A 26,077-nucleotide genomic window follows, 5' to 3' on the forward strand; every position below is an offset into this window, starting at 1 on the left:
TCTATAATGAACTAGTCTATCTTCCAATTTGGACAGTATCATTAACTGTTAAATGGGGTGCTTACCAAAAGGATACTGGCTGAATAGCAAACAGTGCAGATCATGATCAGACTGCACAGATGTGCAGGCCGATTATGTTCTACACTGGTTGCAAAGGCAAAATCAAACGTGTCCAGCATGGTAAGAGTTCAAGTTAAAGAGCTAGACAATGAGTACATAGTTTTCCAAACAGTGATTTTGCCATTGCGAGTGACCAGTGCAGACCAAGATCAGGCTGTTCATGGTCTGCACTGTTCGCTATTCAGTCAATAAATTTTCAGTGAACACCCCTTGGAATAATCAATGGTACTGCCCAAACTGAATGATAGACCAGTCCATTTAGAAATTTAGCAGGCTAAAGGTAAAAGTTACACTTATCTAGAGCTATCACTTAAGGTGATCTAATCCTCAACTGAAAACTACTAATTTCACTATGCTCTACAATTTTCTCCATTATCATTGTCAATATTAGGGCATATCTGCTAGTTTTTTAACAGAAATGGTTCAAACACTCTTATTTTAGTCTTAACATGTTTGTGACATTATTCTTGAATGGCCGAGTCCTGTAGAAGCTGATAATGTTAATTAAAAAGCAAATTAAACTAACTTATTGATAACCCTGAGAAAATGTTTAAATTGTCAAGACAACGGAAAATCTAACATAACATCATGAGCAAAATCTGTTTCCTGTTAGTCACAATGAAATGGAATTTTTAACATATCTAAGACAGCCAGTACAATGAAACCAAAGATAACGCAAATCACACAGACACAGGTATGAACCAACTGAAATTTTGCAATAGTAAATTAGTCTTATAGCAAAACACAACAATTACAATAACTATGGAATTCCCACAAGTATTCTTATCAACAGAATTTTAGGATCAAAAAGATGCAAACACATAAACGAATCACTAAAACAATTAAAATCAAAAATGAAAAGGTGAAAATTGAAATAAATGTAAGTTTTCCAAGTATACAATTGTTAAACATTCAAAGTCTAGTGTGGCTTAAAACTACAATTTGCATAAACAGAACAGTAATGGAATAAATGCACCGACAGCAACAAAAACGGGCAAGAGCATTGTGCTAGTATCATCAGTAGAGTAAGGGTCCTTAACTTTTGGTCCAGATGGACGGATGTTCTGTTTCTGTTTTGAATCATTGACTATTTCTTCTTCTTCCTCCTCCTCTTCTTCCACATTTCCATCAAGTCCTTGTAATGGTGCGAGTTTTGGTACATCTGGAAAACAACCATACCTGTTACTTTACACGGTTTATATGTACACACCATAGATATTTCTTATTTCTTTAGCAACAGAAAGTATAATGTTAAAACAATCTAATACAAAACATATATTTATTGATCAGTGTGTGTAACAATTCAGGTTCATTCTGACTTTTGCAATACATGTTGGTATCACTAGATGTACATGATTATGTACTACTGCAATACTGTTGATATCACTAACAGTCCTTTTGCAATACTGTGAATACTGTTGATATCACTAAAAGTCCTTTTGCAATACTGTGAATACTGTTGATATCACTAACAGACTAACAGTCCTTTTGGATTACTGTGAATACTGTTGATATTACTAACAGTCCTTTTGCAATTTACTGTGAATACTGTTGATATCACTAACAGTCCTTTTGCAATTTACCGAATACTGTCGATATCACTAACAGTCCTTTTGCAATACTGTACGATATCACTAACAGTCCTTTTGCATTACTGTGGATACTGTTGATATCAATAACAGTTCTTTTGCAATACTGTGAATACTGTTGATATCACCAACAGTCCTTTTGCAATACTCTGAATACTGTTGATATTACTAACAAGAGCTGTCTCCATAGGATGACACATGCCCCCGATGGCACTTTGAATGAATAGTTATGGCCGATGTTAGAGTTTAAGACCTTTGACCTACGGACCTGGGTCTTGTGCACGACACATCGTCTTACTGTGCCACACATTCATGCGTAGTTATTTTAAAATCCATGCATGAATGACAAAGATATGGACCGGACACGCCCATCAATGCACTATCATGAAATATGACCTTTAATGTCTAAGTGTGACCTTGACCTTTGAGCTACAGACCTGGGTCTTGCGCACGACATGCCATCTTACTGTGGTACACATTCATGCCCAATAATTTTAAAATCCATGCATGAATGACAAAGATATGGACCGGACACGCCCAACTATCATGAAAAATGACCTTTAACGTCTAAGTGTGACCTTGACCTTTGAGCTACAGACCTGGGTCTTGCGCGCGACACGTCGTCTTACTGTGGTACACATTCATGCCAAGTTATTTGAAAATCCATCCATGGATGACAAAGATATGGACCGGACGCGCCCAACTATCATGAAAAATGACCTTTAACCTCTGTGACCTTGACCTTTGAGCTACGGACCTGGGTCTTGCGCGCGACGCGTCGTCTTACTGTGGTACACATTCATGCCAAGTTATTTGAAAATCCATCCATCGATGACAAAGATATGGACCGGACACGAAAATTGCGGACAGACTGACAGACCGACAGACGGTTCAAAAACTATATGCCTCCCTTCGGGGGCATAAAAATCCAATTGCAATGCTGTTGATGTCCCTAACAACCCTATTACAAAACTGTTGATATCACTGACAGTTATATTGTGATACAGTCAATATATCAGTGAAACAACTTTTGCAATACTATTTATATCACTGAAAAAGCTAATATCTCTCAATGTTCTTTGATATCACTTAAAGTTCTATTGTTAGTGTTACTTACTTAAAATGTTCTATTGACGGTATCTAATGAAACTGCACAGTTGTTAAGAAAATATATCACACCATGAACTAGTATTTACAAATAGGTATGACCATAAGTAAAGCCAACAAAAGAAAACTTGGCACTTCTTCCAGACACAAAATGTATAGTACTGCCTGATTTACACCATGTTAAAATATAATGTTCAGCAAAATAGTGACAGTACTACCTGCATAAATAATTATAACCAGTACTACATCTGGTACTTAAAGACATTTCAAATGAAAAAATTTCACATCTAAATATTTAACTCAGAAACCTACCATCTACTGTTCCTCGCATTACATACATCGCATTAATCTTGGGGTTGTCATAGTCAGCCTGAAATATCATAAACAGAACATAAAAATGAGCCGTGCCATGAGAAAACCAACATAGTGGGTATGCGACCAGCATGGATCCAGACCAGCCTGCGCATACACGCATTCTGGTCAGGATCCATGCTGTTCGCTTTTAAAGCCTATTGGAATTGGAGAAACTGTTAGCGAACAGCATGGATCCTGACCAGACTGCGCGGATGCGCAGGCTGGTCTGGATCCATGCTGGTCGCACACCCACTATGTTGGTTTTCCCATGGCATGGCTCAATTTTGTATCATTATACAGTAATTAAACTTGAAGTTCATACATTCAAGTTTTTCCCTTTACACTTGGAAAACATCACACACATGTATATTATGTAACAAGCACCAAATCAGCAAAGAGTGTTGACTGTAGACTTGTAGTTGTTATATATAGCATAATGGAGACAGCATCTTCACTGATAAACAAGATCTCATTCATATAGCAAGATTTTGATGTATATTCTTAAGATCAGATTCTTTTTTACAGGTCTTAGGTCCAATCTCTGCTTTTGTGACTTTCAGATGTTTCCTCAGCTCAAAACTTTGGAGAAGAATCTATCATCATAACTATATAACTAAAGATGTAATATATACCAGTAACTTTTCCCAAATTTTGTGGGCATAAAGCTTCGTTGTTTCAGGAAACATGACAAATTTGCAGGTACCTGAATTCTTGGATTTCAAGTTTTAAAGATACAACAAATGGAAAATTTTCTAATTTGTTTCACTTTATTTTCATTGTTTGATGCCACTGTCTAAAATTTAATGATTCAACACAACTTTCTTTTCCCCTCTAGAATACATAACACTCTCTTAACCTTTAACCTGCATACGTCTAGTAATTTTACCTTTGTCACCAGTGCAGCCCAAGACTGTGCAGACTGGTCTTGGTCAGCATTGTTAGCTATTAATCAGTCAGTAAATTTTCAATGAACACTCCATGGAATACAGTGAGGCTTTTTTTCTTCTATAATAGGGGCCATTAACAGGCCCCTTCCCCTGAGAATAATTTATTTTAAATCATGCAGTTTTCCCCAAAACTTCACTTTACATCAAGTTTTTTTTCCTCCTTTGCCCAAATACTGTGCTGTTTTTTTTCCCCAATTCACAGGCCTGGGCCCCTTATTAAAACAAGAGGGCCAAAATGGCACTATATCGCTCACCTGTTATCACTGCACTTAAGGACAAGGTCAAATAATGACCTAGTTTTTGAAGGCATGTGACCCAGTTTTGTACTTGACTTAGATATCATCAAGGTGAACATTCTCACCAATTTTCATGAAGATCTCATGAAAAATATGGCCTTCAGAGAGGTCACAAGGATTTTCTATTTTTACACCTACTGACCTACTTTTTGACCGCACATGACCCAGTTTCGAACTTGACCTAGATATCATCAAGGTAAACATTCTCACCAATTTTCATGAAGATCCATTGAAAAATATGGCCTCTAGAGAGGTCAAAATGTTTTTCTATGTTTAGACCTAGTGACCTAGTATTTGACCGCAGTTGACCCGGTTTCAAGCTTGACCTAGATATCATCAAGATGAACATTCAGACCAACTTTCATACAGATCCCATGAAAAATATGGCCTCTAGAGTGGTCACAAGGTTTTTCTATTATTTGACCTACTGACCTAGTTTTTGACCGCATGTGACCCAGTTTCGAACTTCGCCTAGATATCATCAAGATAAACATTCTGACCAATTTTCATGCAGATCCCATGAAAAATATGGCCTCTACAGAGGTCACAAGGTTTTTCTATTATTTGACCTACTGACCTAGTTTTTGACCGCACATGACCTAGTTTCGAACTTGACCTAGATATCATCGAAATGAACATTCAGACCAATTTTCATACAGATCCCATGAAAAATATGACCTCTAGAGAGGTGACAAGGTTTTTGTATTATTTGACCTAATGACCTACTTTTAGACCGCACATAAACCAGTTTCAAACTTGACTTAGATATCGTCAAGGTGAACATTCTGACCAATTTTCATGAAGACACATTGAAAAATATGGCCTCTAGGGAGGTCACAAGGATTTTCTATTTTTAGACCTACTGACCTAGTTTTGGACCGCAGTTGACCCAGTTTCGAACTTCACCTAGATATCATCAAGATGAACATTCTGACCAATTTTCATGCAGATCCCATGAAAAATACGGCCTCTACAGAGGTCACAAGGTTTTTCTATTATTTGACCTACTGGCCTAGTTTTGGACTGGACATGACCCAGTTTCGAACTTGACCTAGGTATCATCCAGATGAACATTCTCACCAATTTTCATGAAGATCTTGTGAAAAATATGGCCTCTACAGAGGTCACAAGGTTTTTCTATTATTTGACCTACTGACCTAGTTTTTGACCGCAGTTGACCCAGTTTCCAACTTAACCTAGATATCATCAAGATGAACATTCTGACCAATTTTCATGCAGATCCCATGAAAAATATGGCCTCTACAGAGGTCACAAGGTTTTTCTATTATTTGACCTACTGACCTAGTTTTGGACCGGATGTGACCCAGTTTCAAACTCGACCTAGATATCATCAAGATGAACATTCTGACCAATTTTCATAAAGATCTTATGAAATATATGGCCTCTAGAGAGGTCACAAGGTTTTTCTTTTTTTAGACCTACTGACCTAGTTTTTGACCGCACGTGACCCAGTTTCGAATTTGACCTAGATATCATCAAGGTGAACATTCTGACTAATTTTCATAAAGATCCCATGAAAACTGTGTCCTCTAGAGTGGTCACAAGCAAAAGTTTACGCACGGACGCATGCACGGACGGACGGTTGGACGACGGACGCTGCGTGATCACAAAAGCTCACCTTGTCACTTTGTGACAGATGAGCTAAAAAAAACAACAACCTGGAATAATAAAGTCCATTTCAAAACTTTAGCAGGGAGAAGCTTAAATCAAAAAGTCCTTTGCCAAAGATAATCATGAATGAATGCAAGACCAGGTGAAGTCCTTACTGCATTTCATACACTAATGAGTCTCAGTGTGTTACATGCATGAACATCCAAAATATCAGTATGAAACAAAAAAGCTGTACAGCTTGAAAGAAACACCATGTAAGACAATATCTTAATTAGAAATGAACAGAGAATCAATAATAATTTGTCAGAAACAGTAGATAGCTTCTATTAACTGAAAGATTGCATATCAGTCGAAACCAACCTTAACGAATTCTACACTGATTTTCCCATCACTGATATCCGAAGTTTCCCCATTAACTTTCAGCTTTCCGCCTCGTATTTGGAAAGGCACTATTTCATCGTGAGCAACTCCTCTTCCGACTTTCGCATAAATATCTAAATCGTGACTTATTGTATGTTGCCCATTCAGCATCACATCAAAAACCTGAAAATACAAGTATATTACAAAATAATAATTCTTTTAAATAAACTAGTACCGTCATCCTACGAATATAAGACGCACATTTTTTTACGAGATTCTGGTCTCGAAGGACCGATGCGTCCTATATATGAGGATAGAAAAAGTAGTTTCGATTTTAAATTTGTATAATATTCAAAATAGTATTTACATGGCATGCCTCAGGCAGACTCTGTGGACTATTTGTTTGATACCAATAGTTTTAATTTCAATTTTGGATAAACAAAATAGTATTTATATTGCATGCCTCAGGCAGCCCCTGTGCACTATTTGCTGTGGTAAGTGCAGTAAGTTTATAAATCTATTTATAGTTTTAGTAAGTCAAAAACTTTAAGTAACTTGATACTGTATAGCCTGGCATGATAAACCATTCTCATAAAGTGTCAAAAATCTTTAAAATCTCACTGTGCTTTGTTAATGCAAAACTTACCTTCAATGATAACCTATACTACTGATACATGAACTAACAATAATATAATTAATTTCAGCTAAAGATATAAATTGCCATTGCAAATTTTGGACAATTATAATACAATAATTTTTGCTTGTGTATTCAAATTTTTCCAGCAATATAATTATGTTTACTGATCTATACTTATGCTTAATTAACTTCTTTGGTTGGGCAACTAGGATAGAAAAATCAAATTTTATATTAAAACGGCAACTAGGATAGGAAAATTTGTACCAAAATCTGATCTTCTACTTTTTAAACAGGTTTTTTTTTTGTATACTATTCACCATCAATGAAACATAAACACTTAACAACAAGAAAATTGCTACAGAATCGAGAAATAAAGATGATACTAACAAATCCAAATCTACACAAACACAGACAGACCAGACAGACTGCCTACACAGGTTACTGGTGTAGAAGAATTAAGCCTTTACTGTCTGTTTGCAAAAAGCCAACAAATTTCTGCTTGTGGATGAAAGTTTATAACAATATTTATACAGAAATTTTAGAGGGAATGTCAAGCACACATTTTACAATCATATCATAATTACAGATCACTGCAGTTCCGGGAAATTATCTGGTATTTATTCTGTTACCAGAGAATACCAATGTACTGCTTGCTGAGAGTATGAACATATTACAACAAAAAAATTACTGGAAACAGAACATGGTAATTTAATGTATTGCACTGCTAGTTTGCGAGTTTGTTTATATAAAAGGTCATTTACTGTCCCTACTGGTAACTCATACAGATGAATACAAGAAACAAAAGACACGCCAACTCCAGAAGCTTCTCTGGCTCATAGCGCACTAAAGTAAAGTATTAGAACAGTGTACTCTTATTCAATGTTAGGTTATTTAAGTTGGAGGAGAGGAATATCAAACTCACAAACCCTGTTTTTGTAGTCAGACATTGTTACCTCTGGATCTGAATCCCCTCTTAAAAAATGGACATTTTTTACAACAAATGCAGGATTCTGACAATAATTCTGCATATAGTATTGTTCAGTTATTACAAGACTCAAACATTTGGAAATAACAGGACTATGATTTTTTGACACTGTTTCTGACCAAAAATTACTGGAAACAGAACATGGTAATTCAATGTACTGCACATGCTAGTTTGCGAGTTTGTTTATATAAAAGGTCATTTATTGTCGCTACTGGTAACTCATACAGATGAATGCAAGAAACAAAAGACACACCTAACTCCAGAAGCTTCTCTGGCTCTTAGCACACTAGGTGAAAAGTATTAGTACAGTGTACTCTTATTCAATGCTAGGTTATTTAAGTTAGAAGAGAGGAATATCAAACTCACAAACCCTGTTTTTGTAGTCAGACATTGTTACCTCTGGATCTGAATCCCCTCTTAAACAAATGGACATTTTTTACAACAAATGCAGGATTCTGACAATAATTCCACATTTAGTATTGTTCAGTTATTACAAGATTCAAACATTTGAAAATAACAGGACTATGATTTTTTGACACTGTTTCTGACCAAGTTTGGTGAATTATCATATAAAACTTTTTTCTACTTTTTTTGCTGCTATGGCCTCAAAGTATAACCATTTTATCAAACCCGAGAGATGTCCAAACATGGGTGCTACAGAGCAGTTTTGGTGATGATCTATCAACTGATTAGTTAGGGTACCACAGGACAAATTTGTACTGATCCCTAAGGCAGGTCATGAGAAGTCATTTAAAGGTTTTCTTCCTTATACATGTACATGTAGTTCTGAAGCATAACTTTGTAAAAATGCAAAGAAGAGATATGAATGCTTTGCAGTGCATGTCAGCTCATCAAAGTGAAGAGATGTGTGAAGTTTCAATCCATTCCTATTAGTGGGTACTGAGCTACCAGCTTACATACAAAAACTTAACCAAACAAGAGCACGGCCTTGCGGGTGCTGACGCTCATCTGATTTTTTTTGTGTCTAAAAAGGGCCATCATTCTTGCAAAAAGCAGAATAAAGTTATGTTTCTTGATGTACAGTGTCCACTTATGATGGTGAAAAACTATTGCAAGTTTTAAAGCAATAGCTTTGATAGTTTATGAGAAAAGTTGACCTCAACATAATACTCAACCAAGAAAATGATTTTCTAAGTCCAAAAGGGGCAATAATTATTGCAAAAAGCAGGATGGAGTTATGTTGCTTGCTGTGCAGGGTTAGCTTATGATGGTGAACAAGTGTTGCAAGTTTCAAAGCAATAGCTTAGATAGTTTAAGAGAAAAAGTTGACCTAAACATAAAACTTAACCAAGAAATCTGATATTTTCTAAGTCCAAAAGGGGCCATAAATCTTGCAAAAAGCAGGATGGAGTTATGGTTCTTGCTGTACAGGGTCAACTTATGATGGTGAACAAGTGTTGCAAGTTTTAAAGCAATAGCTTTGATAGTTTAGGATAAAAGCTGACCTAAACATAAAACTTAACCAAGAAAACTGATTTTCTAAGTCCAAAAGGGGCAATAAATCTTGCAAAAAGCAAGATGGAGTTATGTTTCTTGATGTACAGGGTCTGCTTATGATGGTGAACAAGTATTCCAAGTTTCGAAGCAATAGCTTTGATAGTTTAGGAGAAAAGTTGACCTAAACATAAAACTTAACCAAGAAATCTGATATTTTCTAAGTACAAAAGGGGCCATAAATCTTGCAAAAAGCAAGATGGAGTTATGTTTCTTGCTATACAGGGTAAGCTTATGATGGTGAACAAGTATTCCAAGTTTCAAAGCAATAGCTTTGATAGTTTAGGAGAAAAGCTGACCTAAACATAAAACTTAACCAGGCAACGCCGACGCCGACGCCGACAACCGCTCAAGTGATGACAATAACTCATCATTTTTTTTCAAAAAATCAGATGAGCTAAAAATGCTAAAGCCAAAAGAATAGTTGGCAAAAACATGGGAAATACTCATTTAAGGCAGGACAGTGGGAAATACTGCCTTTATCTGGGAAATACTGCCTTTTTCCGGGAAATACTCAGTGAAATTTAGTACCTTGCAATAACAAGAGCTGTCCGTAAGACAGTGCACTCGACTTTTCTCAGTGCTTGACTCAAAATTAGAGCTTTGCCAGTAAAATTTTTATAAAACTTTAAACATACATTTTAAGTTAAAAAGGGGCATAACTCTGATTACATTCAAACCAAAGTTATGTGGTTTGTTTCTCCCAAGTGTACACTTTGATAGTCAATAACTATTTTAAGTTTCAAGTCAATAGCTTTGATAGTAACAGAGATATTTGACTTTATCAGAAACTTAAACAAAAAAATTCTAAGTCAAAAAGGGGCATAACTCCATCAAAATTCAAACAGAGTTATGGGGATTGTTTCTCCTGATGCAGACTTTGATAATGAATAACTATTTTAAGTTCTAAGTCAATAGTTTTGATAGTAACAGAGATATTTGACTTTATCAAAAACTTTAATCAAATATTCTAAGTTAAAAAGGGGCATAACTCTGTCAAAATTCAAATCACAGTTATAGAGATTGTTTCTTCTGGTGTAGACTTTGATAGTAGATAACTGTTTTAAGTTTCAAGTCAATAGCTTTGATAGTAACAGAGACATTTAACTTCATCAAAAACTTTAACCGAAAATTCTATGTTAAAAAGGGGCATAACTCTGTCAAAATGCAAATCAGACTTATGGGGATTGTTTCTCCTGGTGTAGACTTTCACGGTAAATAACTATTTTAAGTTTCAAGTCAATAGCTTTGAAAGTAACAGAAATATTGACTTAATCAAAAACTTTAACCAAAAATTCAAAGTTAAAAAAGCGCATTACCCTGTCAAAATTCAAATCAGAGTTGTGGGGATTGTTTCTCCTGGTATAGACTTCGACAGTAAATAACTATTTTAAGTTTCAAAGTCAATATCTTTGACAGTAACGGTGATATTTGACTTTATCAAAAACTTTAACCAACAGCGACGCTGACGCCAACACTGACGCCAACACCAGGGCGAGTGCAATAGCTCTACTTTTTCTTCGAAAAGTCGAGCTAAAAAGGTTTTAAAAACATAATTAAATCATTTTTTTTATCATTGTCCATTGAATCTTTTACATTTTTAACAGTAACTGATTCACTGACAAAAAGTAATAAAGTAAAAAAAAATTTTTCATGGAGTATTTTGAAGATGAAATTACAAGAAAATAGTAAATTGCAGCACTCAGCCCACTGCATTTCAGTACTTTAACATGTTAAGTGTATATGTGTTAAGAGTATACTGGTAATTAAGCCTAACCACATAGTGGTTTACAATGATTATATAATGTATTGTTGTTGTAACAATGATAAACAACAAGGAGCTAAAATATATGAAAGGATGTCATAATGATCAAACAGATTCAGTGTGTTAAGTTTGCAACCAAAAATCAATTGTTGTCAAATTAATATGTCTCAGCTGTTTTCTAGCTGTTAACTGTAATTTCGCCTTGCTTAGGGATTTGACCATGCTGTACAATGTACAATAATTATTACAGCCTTTTGTATCAAAACTCTTGAACTATTTCTAGAGTTGTGGTGTGCTCCCCTTTGCTATAGGTAGGTATCAAGTTTCATGTGCTATTGCTTTCATGAACAATTTGTCTATAAATATCATTTTATTATAATGTTACTCTATATTTTAGCCAGTATTTCCCACTTTTGCTGTTTTGGGGGAAATACCAGTGGGAAATACTTTGCCAACCCTGCCAAAAAGGGGTATTATTTTTTATTAAAAAGAAAAACAGAGTTATGGTTACTGAGATACCAGCTTAACCAAAAATTGCTATGTCCAAAAAGGGGCATACTTTTATAAAAATCCATTGCCACAAGTGGGTACTGAGATACCAGCTTACAATAATTTCAACTTACATACAAAGTTAAACCAAATGCTACAAATGTAAGCCCAAAAAGGGGCATCATTTTGTAAACAAGAGGGCCATGATGGCCCTGTGTCGCTCACCTGAGTACTATTGCTCAAAATGATATGATCGTTTCAAACCAATCTCAATAGAAGCTGCTAATGTGTATTCATTTAGATAAATAATAAAGGAGGTAATCTGTCATAAATTCAGTCAATATGTATCTTCACTGATTGTCCAAGTCCATCTGTTGACATAAATGAAATTTCAGATCAGTATCTTCATTAGTTACGGAGATATACCCATTTTAATTTGAAATAAAGGGAGGTAATTTGACATAAAATCAGTCCATAGTTATCTACCCTGATTGTCTCAGTCCAACTAATGACAATAATGAAATTTCAAATAAGTCCTATAAGTACTTACTGATATAAATCCATTTTGATTACAATAAGGGGAGGTAATAAGATATAAAATAACTCTGGAACCTACAATTGGATCTGACAGGTTCATCATGGAATCCAAGATTTATTGTTGTTGAAGATATTTTGGAAGTTTGTATCAAATCAAACCATAAATGAAGTCTCTATGTGGCTGCAAAAGCCAAAATAGCTAATTTTGGACATTTAAGGGGCTATAACTCTGGAACCCATGACGGAATCTGGCCAGTTCAAGAAAGGAACAAAGATCTTGTGGTGATACAAGTTGTGTGCAAGTTTGGTTAAAATCAAATCATAAATAAAGCTGCTATTATGCAGACAAGGTCAAAATAGCTAATTTTGGCCCTTTCAGGGGCCATAACTCTGGAACCAATAATGGAATCTGGCCAGTTCAAGACAGGAACAAAGATCTTATGGTGACACAAGTTGTGTGCAAGATTGATTAAATTCAAATCATAAATGAAGCTGCTATTGTGCAGACAAGGTCAAAATAGCTAATTCTGGCCCTTTCAGGGGCCATAACTCTGGAACTCATAAAGGAATCTGGCCAGTTCAAGACAGGAACCAAGATCTTATGGTGATACAAGTTGTGTGCAAGTTTGGTTAAAATAAAATTATAAATGAAGCTGCTGTTGTGCAGACAAGGTCAAAATAGCTAATTTTAGCCCTTTCAGGGGCCATAACTCTGGAACCCATAACGGGATCTGGCCAGTTCAAGAAAGGAACCAAGATCTTATGGTGACACAAGTTTTGTGCAGGTTTGATTAAATTCAAATCATAAATGAAGCTGCTATTGTGCAGACAAGGTCAAAATAGCTAATTCTGGCCCTTTCAGGGGCCATAACTCTGGAACCCATGATGGAATCTGGCCAGTTCAAGAAAGGAACCAAGATCTTACGGTGATACAAGTTGTGTGCAAGTTTGGTAAAAATCAAATCATAAATAAAGCTGCTATTGTGCAGACAAGGTCAAAATAGCTAATTTTGGCCCTTTCAGGGGCCATTACTCTGGAACCCATAATGGGATCTGGCCAGTTCAAGAAAAGAACCGAGATCTTATGGTGATACAAGTTGTGTGCAAGTTTGGTTAAAATAAAATCATAAATGAAACCACTATCGTGCAGACAAGAAATTGTTGACGGACGCACAGACGGACGCACGCACAGACGACTGGTGATCACAAAAGCTCACCTTGTCACTATGTGACAGGTGAACTAAAAAGAAAAACAGAGTTATGGAGCCTGTGCATTGTAAGTCAGTTTATCAAAGTGAATAAGTGTGTAAAGTTTCAATCCATTGCCAAAAGTGGTTACTGAGATACCGGCTTACATACAAAATCTAAGCCAATGCCGATGCGGACTCTTGTGTGAGTCCAATAGCTTTACTTATTTTTCGAATTATTTGATCCAATAAATTGACAGAGGTTCATATAAGGATGCTACACAGTCCAAGTTTGGGAAGATTGAATGGTTCACGAGAAGAAGTCTATTCAAAGTTTTTCTATTATTTTCAGCTCAATGGGAATGGATCAAAACTCCACACACCTTTTCACTCTTGATGTACTGACATGCATAACTTTTCTTTGAATTTTTACAAAATGGGTCAGGCAGACCCATTGTAACAAAACTGAGGAAGGACCATACAATACAAGGATCCTACAGACCAAGTTTGGTGAAGATCCATCAAGAGGTTAACAAGAAGTAATTTATTATTTCAGCTCTAACAAACCCTAAATAGGGTAAAGTGGAACAATTAAAACAAATGTAAGCAAGAAGCTACATTTATTTGGAAGGTTGGTATAGTTCTGACAGGGTGTCCGCTGGGATTTTAAAAGTTGGAGCCACCAGTTTAGCCACTTTCAAAATTTTGGAGCCACTTTGGAGCCAATCCATTTTTTTGAAGCCGTGGTCTGTTTTGTAAGCATAAATGATGGGATATGTATATAAAATAAACAACATAACACTTGTTACACTTACTATCTATTTAATGTCAAATCTTTTGTTTTTATGTTTTCTTGGCGGTAGGTATAGAAGATAGAGGGTCCAGGATTTTTTTTTTTAACTTCTCGGGCCACTAGGGGCAAGGGAGCATAGGCCATCCAACACCTCCACCCCTTTGAATCCAGGTCTGTATAGACGAAGGTGACTTTGACCAGCTATGGAGCTTCTCATGCTTATTTTTTTAGTCTCTGTTTAGTGAAAATTAAGGCTTGAAAGCTGAAAGGCTTCACTTTTAAACACAAGCTGAAGTATGTGTATGCATGTCATGATTTAGTTCCTTAAAGTAAGGAAAAAGAAATGAAGTTCACAGCACTTTAAACTGCAAATCCATAAATCATCTCAGTCCTTTTCAATCAAAAGCGTATTAGGTAATACACAAATTGTACAAATCTTGTAGAATTAGGTCAAATTACATCACATACAGACTTAGGTCAAATTACATCACATACATCACAATATTTAGCTGTCAAACAGGGCTGTCTTTCATCCTACATCAAAGGCCAAACGCCGATCGGCACTTTTCCTCAACTTCAGCCGCCATGTGCCTGTGTTTATTTCAAGATATTGATGCAATTTTGTCACCAAATATGTCAGATGATACTCGATCCTGGGATTTAAAAGTTAAATTGTGATTGAAAATACAGGAATAATAGGATTTACAAAAAAAATCTCGGTAAGTGGCTTTATTTGTGTTCGAAAAAGGTCTTACAGCAATACACATCAATGTGAATGGTTATCACTCAAGTTGCCGATTATTTTGTTGCATGATCAAAAATTTTGATGGCTGTTTTCATCTATAAACTTTTAAACAGAAAATTAGAATAAATTTTTAGACCATAGTCATGTTGACTGGCTCATGGACCAGGTCCGTGGCATGATGTCAGATGACATTGTTTATTAGAAAATTGTTTATCAAATACACATCGGTCACAATTACCGTAAATATTATCTGATTAAGTTAATCTCGTAAACAGAACCGAAAAATCGTCAAGAAATCAGCGTGAAAAACAGCTATTTAAAACAAATGGGTTGCCGCTCTTTGATTAACAAAATTGGTTGGGTCATCGATAATTGGATCAATTAAAATAAACAGTAGCGGATACTTCAAACATTTCCATTGAAAACGTGCTTTCTTTAGTAACTGATCGCATCTGTCTCCTCTACTCTCTTCCAATTGACTTGCATGCCCTTGTCACAACAGTATGCAATATACACACAGGGATCAGCCTACAAGGCGATTTGAGCGATATCGTCGCTTTAAAGTCGGCCACTTCGCCTAATTATCGCCTCCGGGCGAAATCCAAATCGCCGAGTTTTTCAGCGAGTTATTATCTGTTTACTTAAAGTTGCAAAACTTGATGCATATTCTAGATTAAATTATCGATAAATCCATAGTCAACCCCGCCTACTCGCCTGTCAAACTTCAGCCAATCGTAGCGTTAATATCTAACAGTGTCAATCGATAATATTGTAAGCCGCCGCCATTTTGAAAATTTTCAATCGGCGTGTAAAAAGCCGATAAACTTAACGAGAGCATGATTTTATGCAACAATTGTATATTATTCTTTCATTTTATTAAAGGTTACTTCAAAAATTATTTCAATTACCATAATTACGGTCAATTTCTGTAAATGAACGTCTCGGGTACTGTGGATAAAAAATGATTTCGCGGACGTCAGAACTGCCGTACAAAATATTGTAAAAAGATCGCCATTAACTACGAGTTTGGTATTATTTTCGAAAAAAATAATAAATGAATAAATTAAATGTATAAATCTGAACAAATTGGTGCAAAAATCGGGCATTATAAAAGTACGAGAATCGAAACATTAATAAAATTTTTCACGCCGTTTTGATCGTGCACCTGTTAAAATTACGAATTTCGGACATGTAAATTTCGGATAAAAATTTAAAGGCGACTTTTTCATAGCTAAGTTTATACTTTATTTAGAAATTCATGAAAATGATAATGCAAGAATCAATTTCCTTAAATAATTACTGTTTATAAGTTACAGCTAGACCCACAGAAAGTGGATATATATAGGCAAGAAACTGAATGCTATGTCGATTCTTCTCCTTAAATTTCTCAACTTCTCCCTAAATTCTGTGGAGGGAGAAGTCACTTCTCCCTAAAATTTTGACTTAGGCTGATCCCTGACACACCGTCAAAACATCCGTCAGCGCATCAGCCGATTACTTGCTATTGATTTTTTCTACGCGGGAGAAAACCCAGGATGCGCGAAACGGGAACCATGCTTCTGATACAAACCGCGGGGAAAATGAAAATATATATATATGGAGCCATAATGTTTCGCCACTCGAGATTTTTTTGAGCCATTTTAGCCAAAGTTTGAGCCAGTGGCTCCAAATGCGATAGGTAGCGGACGCCCTGTCTGAAATAGCTTTCAGGAAGTTGTTTAAGTAACAAGAGCACAGCCTGCGGGTGGCAACACTCATGCGGGTGGCAACACTCGTCTGTAAGTGCCTGATGTCAGCCAGTATCATGCAAGAAAAGAGTTATGGTTCTTGACCTTCTTACTCACATATTGATGACTAAAGATATTCAAAGTTTCAAAGCTAAAGTATTCAAGCCAAAAGAACCTGAACCAAAAAAATAACCAAGAAATTCCCAATTTTTAGGTTAGAAAGGGCAGTACATATAACTCTGGTTAAATGCAAGAGAGACTGATGGTTCTTTACCTACTTTCTTACTATGTGATGACAAAATAGTGTACAAAGTTTCAAAGCTATATCTCTTGAATTATACATGATAAAATGTGCATCTGAGATATGATTTTTGGTCTTCTTACTCATATTTGCAAAGTTTCAAAGGTATTGCTCTTACAAGTTACAGTATTCCTTGAATCCAGTAAAGTGACCTAAACAAAAGTTTTAACCAACAAATTATAATTTTCTAAGAACAAAAAGGGCAATAATTACAATAAAATGCAAACAAGAGTCATGGTTCTTGACCAACATACTAAACTAAGAATAATAAACAAGTCTATAAAATTTCAAAAATCTAGCTCTTATAGTTTTTGAGAAAAGGTCAACCTAAATAAAAATTTTAACCAAAAATTTCAACACAAAGAGGGCCTCTGGTCTCAAAGTGTGACCTGGAACCTAGGTTGTGCACTCTGAACTTCATCTTGATGAGATAAATATTTGATGTTAGTTTTATAAAAATCTTCCAAGCACTTAGGAAAATATGAAGTGCCTGTGGATACTTTTTTTCCATTTTGGGAAATGGTTCGGGCGTTGGTATATTTGCAAAACTGCAGAGTTTATCAATGCCCTCTTCTACATGTAGGGTTAAGTGACGCTTGAACCCAGCATAGGCGTCTGGTCACTAAACAACTAGACACTTTCTTCTTTTTAAAGACAATAATAATTATTGTTGGAAGAAATTAGAACAGTTTATCCCTAGTTATGTCCGTAACAGAAATACACATATATAGCAAATGACATCACAATGGCATAGGCTCCCTAATCAAGTTGCAAATTATGATATTTTCTCAAACAGGTATGTTAACATTTTTGAAAAAGTAAATTTACTAATTGGTGAGTTAACTTTTCTGCATGTGTAATCTCGCCAATTCATAATAAAATTCAGCAGACACTTTATTCCTTAAAATTTCAAGTGTATGCTGTGTTCTCGTAATTCCGTGGCTCTTAATTGCCAAAATTGCACATGCGCATTTGATGTTAGGTATTCACATGTTGTTTTTTAACCAAAAGTAGCTGCAACCTTTCAATATAACCATGCTAAGGCCTCACCAAATTAAAAAGTTGTTCATCGGATTTGCCGCTCGTATATTTTCAGAAACACAAAAAAAATATTTTTTTTTGTTTTTGGCTTGCGCTCGCCCCATTGAAAAAAATCAATCCAAAATTTTTTGGTGCGCTACTTTTTACGGACGTAAAAGTGTATAAATGCTTATAATTTCAGTCCTAGATTGTTCTCAAATGGATTTTAATCAAAATAAATACATACTACGCACACATCGTCTATAATAAATCATAACACTTATGCACCTGTCAATATTTTGCCCGCCCGGGGGAGCGGCGGGCATACACGGGACTTTAGACAGAAGGCCATTCCCGACAGGCGGGAATTAGACAAACATTTGATGTACCAACAAGGCTCTAGGGTGGGATTTAGACAAAAAAGGTTGTCTCTAGGGGGGGGATTTAGACAACCAATTTTTTGAAATGTCAAATTCCCCTGGGTCAGCCCGCCGCCCCTCTTGGCGGGCAAAATATTGACAGGTGCATATTTAGTTGCATTAAAGTTGTTTCCCCTTTATGCAATTACGCCATTTTCTTCAAATGTTTACCAAATTACATGCTACAAAAAATCGATTTATTTCATTGAAAACTGGACGAAGAAAAACATACTAATTTATTTGATAACATCTACATTATCTTGGTAAGGGTAAATACTTATTGATGCATGTCACTTATCTGTTTTCTGTTTTTCCTTGCCAAATGATCAGCATTTGCATACGAAAGTTGGTGGGGTAAGGAATTTACATTATGAGTTGTTTTCAGAACAGTTTCGATTTTCAGATTTTCCAGTCATTTAGTAGACTAATGTTAATGCACGTTAATCTCCATTTCAGACTTTAATTGAGACTTTGTTTCAACAAATTTAATATGTTATGAAAGTTTAAAGTTAGAAAAAGAGCTGTACATAAGACATCATGCTCGACTTTTCTGAATCAGAGCTTTGCCAGTAAAAGGGGCATAATAGTCAGAAGCTTTGAAAGTACAGAGCTATTGGTCATTATATAAAACTTAATTAAAAATATTCTATGTTAAAAAGGGGCATAACTCTGTCTAGATTCAGACTTAAGAATATTGTTTCTCCAGGTGTAGACTTTGACAGTAAATAACTGTTCTAAGTTTCAAATCAGAAGCTTTAATAGATCTAGTAACACTCGCATAGATATTTGATGTATCAAAAACTTTGTAAAGTCAGCTAAGAATGCTACATCAAGTCACATATGTGTGATAAGTATGGTGTAAGGTTATGCATTGTTGTTTATTACATATTTTCAAACAGCATTTTCAAAAGCATGCATTATTTGATTACAGTGTACTGTATGACAATGTTATTACCTTTTTTTCACGAGTTCGCTTTGTTGTGCGTCTGCTGGTCAGATTTTCTCAATCCCTGGGGACTTACTTTTTAATTTAAAAGGGCTATACATTCTATTTTAAGGTTTTTATTAGTCAGTCGAGAGCCAAATGAAGACAAATATATTTCTTCGCTCTTCGCTCGCTCCAGATTTTCTCAAAAACCTAAAAAAATATTTAAATTATTTTTTCGCTCGCCGCCTCAATTTTTTCAGAAAAAAATCCGATGAACAACTTATCAATTTGGTGTGGCCTAAGTCAAAAAATCAACAAGATATGACAGAAGATGAAAAATCTCACCTCATGTATGTTGACCTACATTGGTCTGGATCAGCTGGCAGCTTCTCGTTGAATCCGTGGCTCTGACTGGCTAATTGATGGTCGCTATGGTTAAGGGTACCTTGACAAATCACACTGCTTAGAATTTAGTTAGGGGACTGCTTAATGTGTTGCTACAATTTTGTCATAATCGGTTTGCATGTTTGTATTTTAATATAAGTTTTAGTATGCCACCATCTTTTTCCTTAGCACTGAAAGGTTTTTTTTCAACATTTCCATATTTTTAAGTAATGAAGCTATACTAACCTGTTTATTGCGCATTTTAGACGCTCACAAATCTTTGTTTACTTTTCTGAGAAACTTGCATGAACTTTGGACATGCGCGGTAGTGGCACAAGTGTAATTTTGAGAGCCACGGATTGAACGAGAAACCATGGAATATCGAGAATTAGGTATATGCATGCATGACACCACTGTTAATATGCAACTTATAACATGTTATAAAATATGTCCTTTTTCTAAATACAACTTTAGTGGAATCATCTGAAATGCAACAAGCTAAAGAATGTTAAATTTACAGAAATATGGTAATATTTACATGGATGAGTAAAATATATATACTGCGATTTAGTGTTGTAGAGACCGTACCATAGCTCTTCGCATACTTTGATTTTTCAAACTAAACTGATTTTTACAAGTGCACCGGTTACGATAAAAATGTAAACAACGGACTCTGTCTATGAAACTTTGAAATGAATGAATGACAGTCAATCTTAGTCATAATACTGACTGACAGTGAATGCTAATGACTCCATGTGTTGCAGAAAGGTATTTAGTTTGTAACTGTAATTTCCCATCAATTGAAATCCTCTCAAAACTGGTAAAATAATTACATATATTTGGACAAAACTCACCGTCTTTGCCGTTCGACAGCTGCAAAAGGGCAAATATAAAAGGTTCAGTGTAAGTAATATTTCACTGGTACTACCAGTTAGTAAGTTCATACTCTGAACAACACGTCAGAGAAATTTGGGCAGATTTGACCGATTATGACGTTGGCAGCATTAGATTATATTTTTTCTTTACACAAAAATTGCCGATAGGTAACAAAGCGAATACGCCAATAGTCCGGAGTTCACCGATTATTGTTCCAGTTCACGCAATGTAATCCAGCAATTAAACTGCATAGCTATTAGCTTCTGCTGTTATAGGGAAGTGGGAGAGTGTCTGTCTTAGGTGTGAGAGGTCCTTGGTTCGAGTCCCAGTTAGAGCTTAACTATTTAGATTCTGCTAAAGCATAGTTTTGCTGTTAATACACTGTTCCAGATGTTCTAAATTTTTAGCACACAGTATCATGGATCATTATTAAGCAATCCAGATCAAAGTTGAATCAGTGTTGTATCCAGGATGTAAAAAGGGCATGGGGCAGTGGAAAAGGGGCATGGGGCTAGGGGGGTCCGGGGGCATGCTCCCCGGAAAATTTTTAAATCATGCGCGTCATTTCGTGCAATTTGGAGGCATTCTGTGTGTATTTGTGTGATGATGTACCATTGTATTTCCCTCTGATATTGCATATTTATGCATCTATTATATTAAAACATATATTGAAAACACCTGTTTATGTCTTTCTTAACACGAGCAGTTGACTCAAAAGTCCTTGGAATCTCAGTGAGATTAATGGTTCTCACATGCAAACATAACATTCCTCAAATTGCGTATTCTTGCGATATCTTATAACTCTTTACCCAGTTTCTGTTTTAAACCACAGTGAATGAAATATTAAACAATATATAACACAATATATTTTTATTTATTATTCTCTTCTATGACTATGGGAAACTGTCAGTACATTTCCATCAAGGCAAACAGAAAAACTAAAACAATAAATTACTAAATACATTGTAAAACACATACTTATACTGTATTATACATGTACCATGAAACCTTCAATACAAAAATACAGTTATTGACTTCGATTTAATATGACTTCAGTATACTAATTTCCTTAAAGAACAGGCTTGAAAAAATAGTTGTGTGTTTATCACCATGTTGATATTCCAATTCTGTAAGGCTTTGCCTTCAGCCATCTCTCAAGTTAAACAGTAAAATACTGAATACATTGTAAAATACACAAGAAACACAATAAAACACTGTCTTCAAAGAATATAACTCAGTCAGAAATAATAGATCTAGTGACATTTTGTTATTTTGAAGTAAGTTCATTTTAATTAAAAAAATATTTATCTGGAATTACTTCTTATTATTTCTCAAAAATCTTTTCTACATTGTAGTGAAGTAGTGTAGCAGATTTATACTGAAAAAGACTTCAAAACTTATACTGTATTATACATGTACCACAAAACCTTCAATACAAAAATACAGTTATGAACTTATTTTCCAATTCAGTATGACTTCAGTATATACTAACTTCCTTAAATACAGGCTTGAAAAAATAGTCCTGTGTTTATTATCATGTTAATATATATTCAAATTCTGCGAGGCTTTGCCTTCAGCCATCTCTTAACCACTGCTTGGTAATTGATGTATTGGTCATTTTTTATCACATGCAGAAGTTTATTTGTGTTTTCCACACTTAACCTATTTCTTAAGTCTGTCACAATTCTATTTACACTTGAGAATACACGCTCAACCTCAGCAGTGCTGACGGGGAGAACAGCGGCTGCTGAACATAATTTTGTCACAACAGGATAGGTGTTACCGGTAGTGGGGGAAACTGTCATAAGTGTCTTTAGGAGGGCTGAGGGACTGTTTTTCACCACTGGATCAAGTTCAGCTACACAGTCTTTGAGTGAATCCCACTCATACAAAGCAGAGTCTACATCCTCACTGAAGTGTTCAGCCAACAGTTCAATTTCATCATTTCCATCAAAAGACCCTTTCCCTGACATGTTAAATATGCTCATTGCGTCAATAATATCACTATTCTCTAGCCGACTCTCTATGTTGTCTATAAGATTGTCAATGAATTTGTTTTCAGCTGCATGTACAACACTTCTTTTTTGTTCGGTGGGACTTATTTCGAAGTCATCCATTAGCTTTGATGCCTTGCGCAAGCTAACTCCTGGCGATGTTTTCAACTTTTTTAACGCAGAGACTGTGGAATCCATCTTTGGTTTTATCACTGACAAGTCAATGTTATTTGTCTCGAAAGTCAGAGCCAATTGAGTCAATGGCTTCAGTGCGTCACAGAGGAAGTGAATGATATGGACTGTTTGGTACGATTTAAGTTTCTTGGCAAGACCACTTGCTGATGGCCCAGACCCTATTCTAACTTTATCATTCCCTGATTCTACAGCGTTCTCAAGATCCATTATTACTGCAGCATATGTATCTTTCAGAGATGTCACCGCGTTGTAATGAGAAAGCCAGCGCGTATGTGCAACTTGTTTCACACGTTTTGTGTCACAATCTTCAAGGACATTTTGAAGTTTTTCTAGTGAGGTTGTTCGGTTTGATGATGACTTGTAGTACTTATGTACACTGGAAAGAACTTCGTCAGTTTCTTGAAACTCTTTTAGTGATTGAAAACTGTCTTTTGCTGCTAAGGCTAGTCTGTGATTATGGCAGTGTACTGTAACTAGTTCTGGTTTAACTTCCTTCAGTCTCGTTGTCACACCACTTTTTTTCCCTATCATGGTATTACACCCATCACTTCCGAATGCTACAAAGTTGTCAACCCTTATTTCATCTTGGACTAATTCCACAGTTTCCTTGAATATTGTCTCAGCCTTGCCGTTATCAACTCTTACATCTTTGATGAAGTCAACCTTTATTTCACCTGCTTCGTCGACATACTTTGCACAGAAAGCTAGATGTTTTTTATTGGAGATGTCTGTGGCTTCATCTGTCATAATAGCATAGGCTGGACTTTTCTTCACTCTCTGTTTAAGTGTCTCTTCGATATCTTCAGACATTGCTGTGAGCAGTTCTGTGGCAGTTGTACGGCTTTTGTATGTAGCATTTTTACCTTTGGAAAGATTAGCGAGAATGGGGCTTTGGAGGTCATTGATGGCAAAGTTAATAAAGTCTTCATAGACAGTTGTTACTGGTATGTTGTGTTTAACCAAGAAATGTACACATTTTGTGGCACACAGTACTGCTTCAAACTCCTTCTCACTTAGTGGTGTTTTTTTCTGCGAAAAACAACAATTATCCCAATCAATTTCGATGACAAACACTCGCCGCATATACATTTATGTAATCGACTCGATAAACTTGCACCCTGTTTAATGTACACGGATCAATACACACAGACACGCGACCTTGATTACATGACATAACTAGCGATAGCGAGAAACGGCCGATTGATGCTTTAATTGCTTGTCAATCAATCGCAGTTTCGGCGCGTGATTAGTGGAATAGGGCGGGGCTTCACAAAGGGCATTTAGAGTGGCGCAGTTACACATCGAATGGCGCTAAATACGGGCAGGAGGGCGCAAGAAAAAAAGGGCGGGGCGCTCCGCCATTCTAAATCTCTCTGGATACAACACTATGAATGTTAAATCAAATGCACCCAATTAGAAAATATTGACTATATTATGTCCCTTTGATGTTTATGCTCTCCATGTTCAAGAAGAGTTACATTTTCTTGATCACAAAAAATTTGTTTACATGAAAATATTAAATGCTCATAACTCCACACTTCTGGTTAAAATATTGTCTAGATATTTCTGTTTTTGAGAAATATATGGACATTTGTATTCATTTCAAAGCTTTTTAACTTCAAACCTATGATTTGAAAAATTTAGGTATACTGGGTATACCAATTACCGTGAGTCTTACATTCAGTGGACTCTATTTATAACAAAATGATTGTATGAAAAGATAAATTTTATTCTGTTTAATTAATTTATATTTTAGCTTTAGACTTTTGGCCAAAAAATAGTCAAAACCTCAGGTAAAAGTTCCACTATTGTCATTCAAAGAACAGAGGTGGGGAATTTTAGCATTTTCTTGCATATACCTATTACCGTGAATTTCAACTTTTAATCTAAAGAAGTTGTTAAATTGATCTAAGACAAAGAAAGCATTTCTATTTTACAATGGGCCAAACTAAATATGAAACAGATATGGCAGAAATAAGCAATGTCATTGAAAATTTGCAGAGAAAACTTGCAAAGATTAACCATAATGACCAGTCACTTAGCTAAATTCCTTAATTTCTGGGATCAGTGAGAAATAAAAAGAAAGACACTCCAATTTTCAAAAATAGTTTTGCTAAAAATCTAAGCACATTGAGCATGAATAATGAAAAAAAAATTGTAAAGCAATTTTCATGTTAAGTGTCAAAACGGGACATTCACGGTAATATGTATATCCCGGTAATTGGTATACCCAGTATACTATCTCTAAGTGTTGAGGTTATCTTGACATCCTGTAATATTAGTTTCTAATGAAGTTTCACATACATGTATACTTTTGAGGTTTTGTCACAATCTGCATTAGAATATATGCATAATTCTATTGTTATGAGAAATATACGCAAATATAACAAGATATACCTTTTGACCTGGAGAAGTAAACCACACTTCAGAAAATTTTAGAACAAGCACATAATTTCCATCCTTGGACAGCGGAAAGGTGTATCCGAAAGTATTCATGTTATATCGTTCAGTTTGGTACAGAATTTGATCTTGTGGCACAATTCTACGAATCTCCAATGATTTTCCATAATCGGATGATATCCCAACTTTCAATTTATCTTCCTGATACCTAATGCCATGAATGTCAGTGTGGGCCTCACCCCCACAGTTGACAGCCCAAATAACTTCCCCAATGCCCATGCAATTGGTAAAAAGCGATAGTGAGAGTAAAAGTGAAAGTAAACTGTTGAATTTTAGCGATGAACGCTGCACAGTTCTGTAAAAATTTCCAACTATTGATAATAAAATCATCGTGTCAAATTTGTTGATACCGGTGAAGCTAAACCAGGAAGTGACGTTTAGTTTAACTGAACAGAAAGAAACATTTTGTTTAGACGAAATATTTTAGTGTAGCTCCTTTCGTGTTATCTCATCTTGTTTTAAGGGCCCTTTGAAATGTTTGGTATTAATTTACAAAGATTTTGCAGGTGCCATTAATGAAAACTAACGGGATTTTAAAGTAATTTTGTTAAAAAAATAAATAATGGAAATTGTGAAAAATTCTGCTGAATCTCACGGCACACAAAGACATAAAATTACAATAATTTTAAGTTGCCAAATATTTTTTTTATCTATTGTCTGGTTATAATTATGATGTGATTCTGGAGTGTATTTAGTGTCAATAATTATAAGTCAT

At 35.5% G+C, this 26,077-nt stretch overlaps 1 protein-coding gene across 1 annotated transcript; it reads right to left on the reverse strand.

Moving 5' to 3' along the window:
* LOC123534028 (malectin-A-like) lies at positions 1–25,725 on the reverse strand. Its single transcript, XM_045316061.2, has 4 exons — positions 25,300–25,725; positions 6,406–6,588; positions 3,129–3,186; positions 1–1,282 (listed from the first exon to the last, which is right to left on the reverse strand). Exons 1-4 carry the CDS (start codon positions 25,690–25,692, stop codon positions 1,056–1,058), a joined length of 861 nt encoding a protein of 286 aa, XP_045171996.1. The 5' UTR covers positions 25,693–25,725; the 3' UTR covers positions 1–1,055.
* Positions 25,726–26,077: the final 352 nt, after the last annotated feature.

Source organism: Mercenaria mercenaria, chromosome 12, assembly GCF_021730395.1.
Source record: "Mercenaria mercenaria strain notata chromosome 12, MADL_Memer_1, whole genome shotgun sequence".
NCBI classification, from domain to species: Eukaryota; Metazoa; Mollusca; class Bivalvia; order Venerida; family Veneridae; genus Mercenaria; species Mercenaria mercenaria.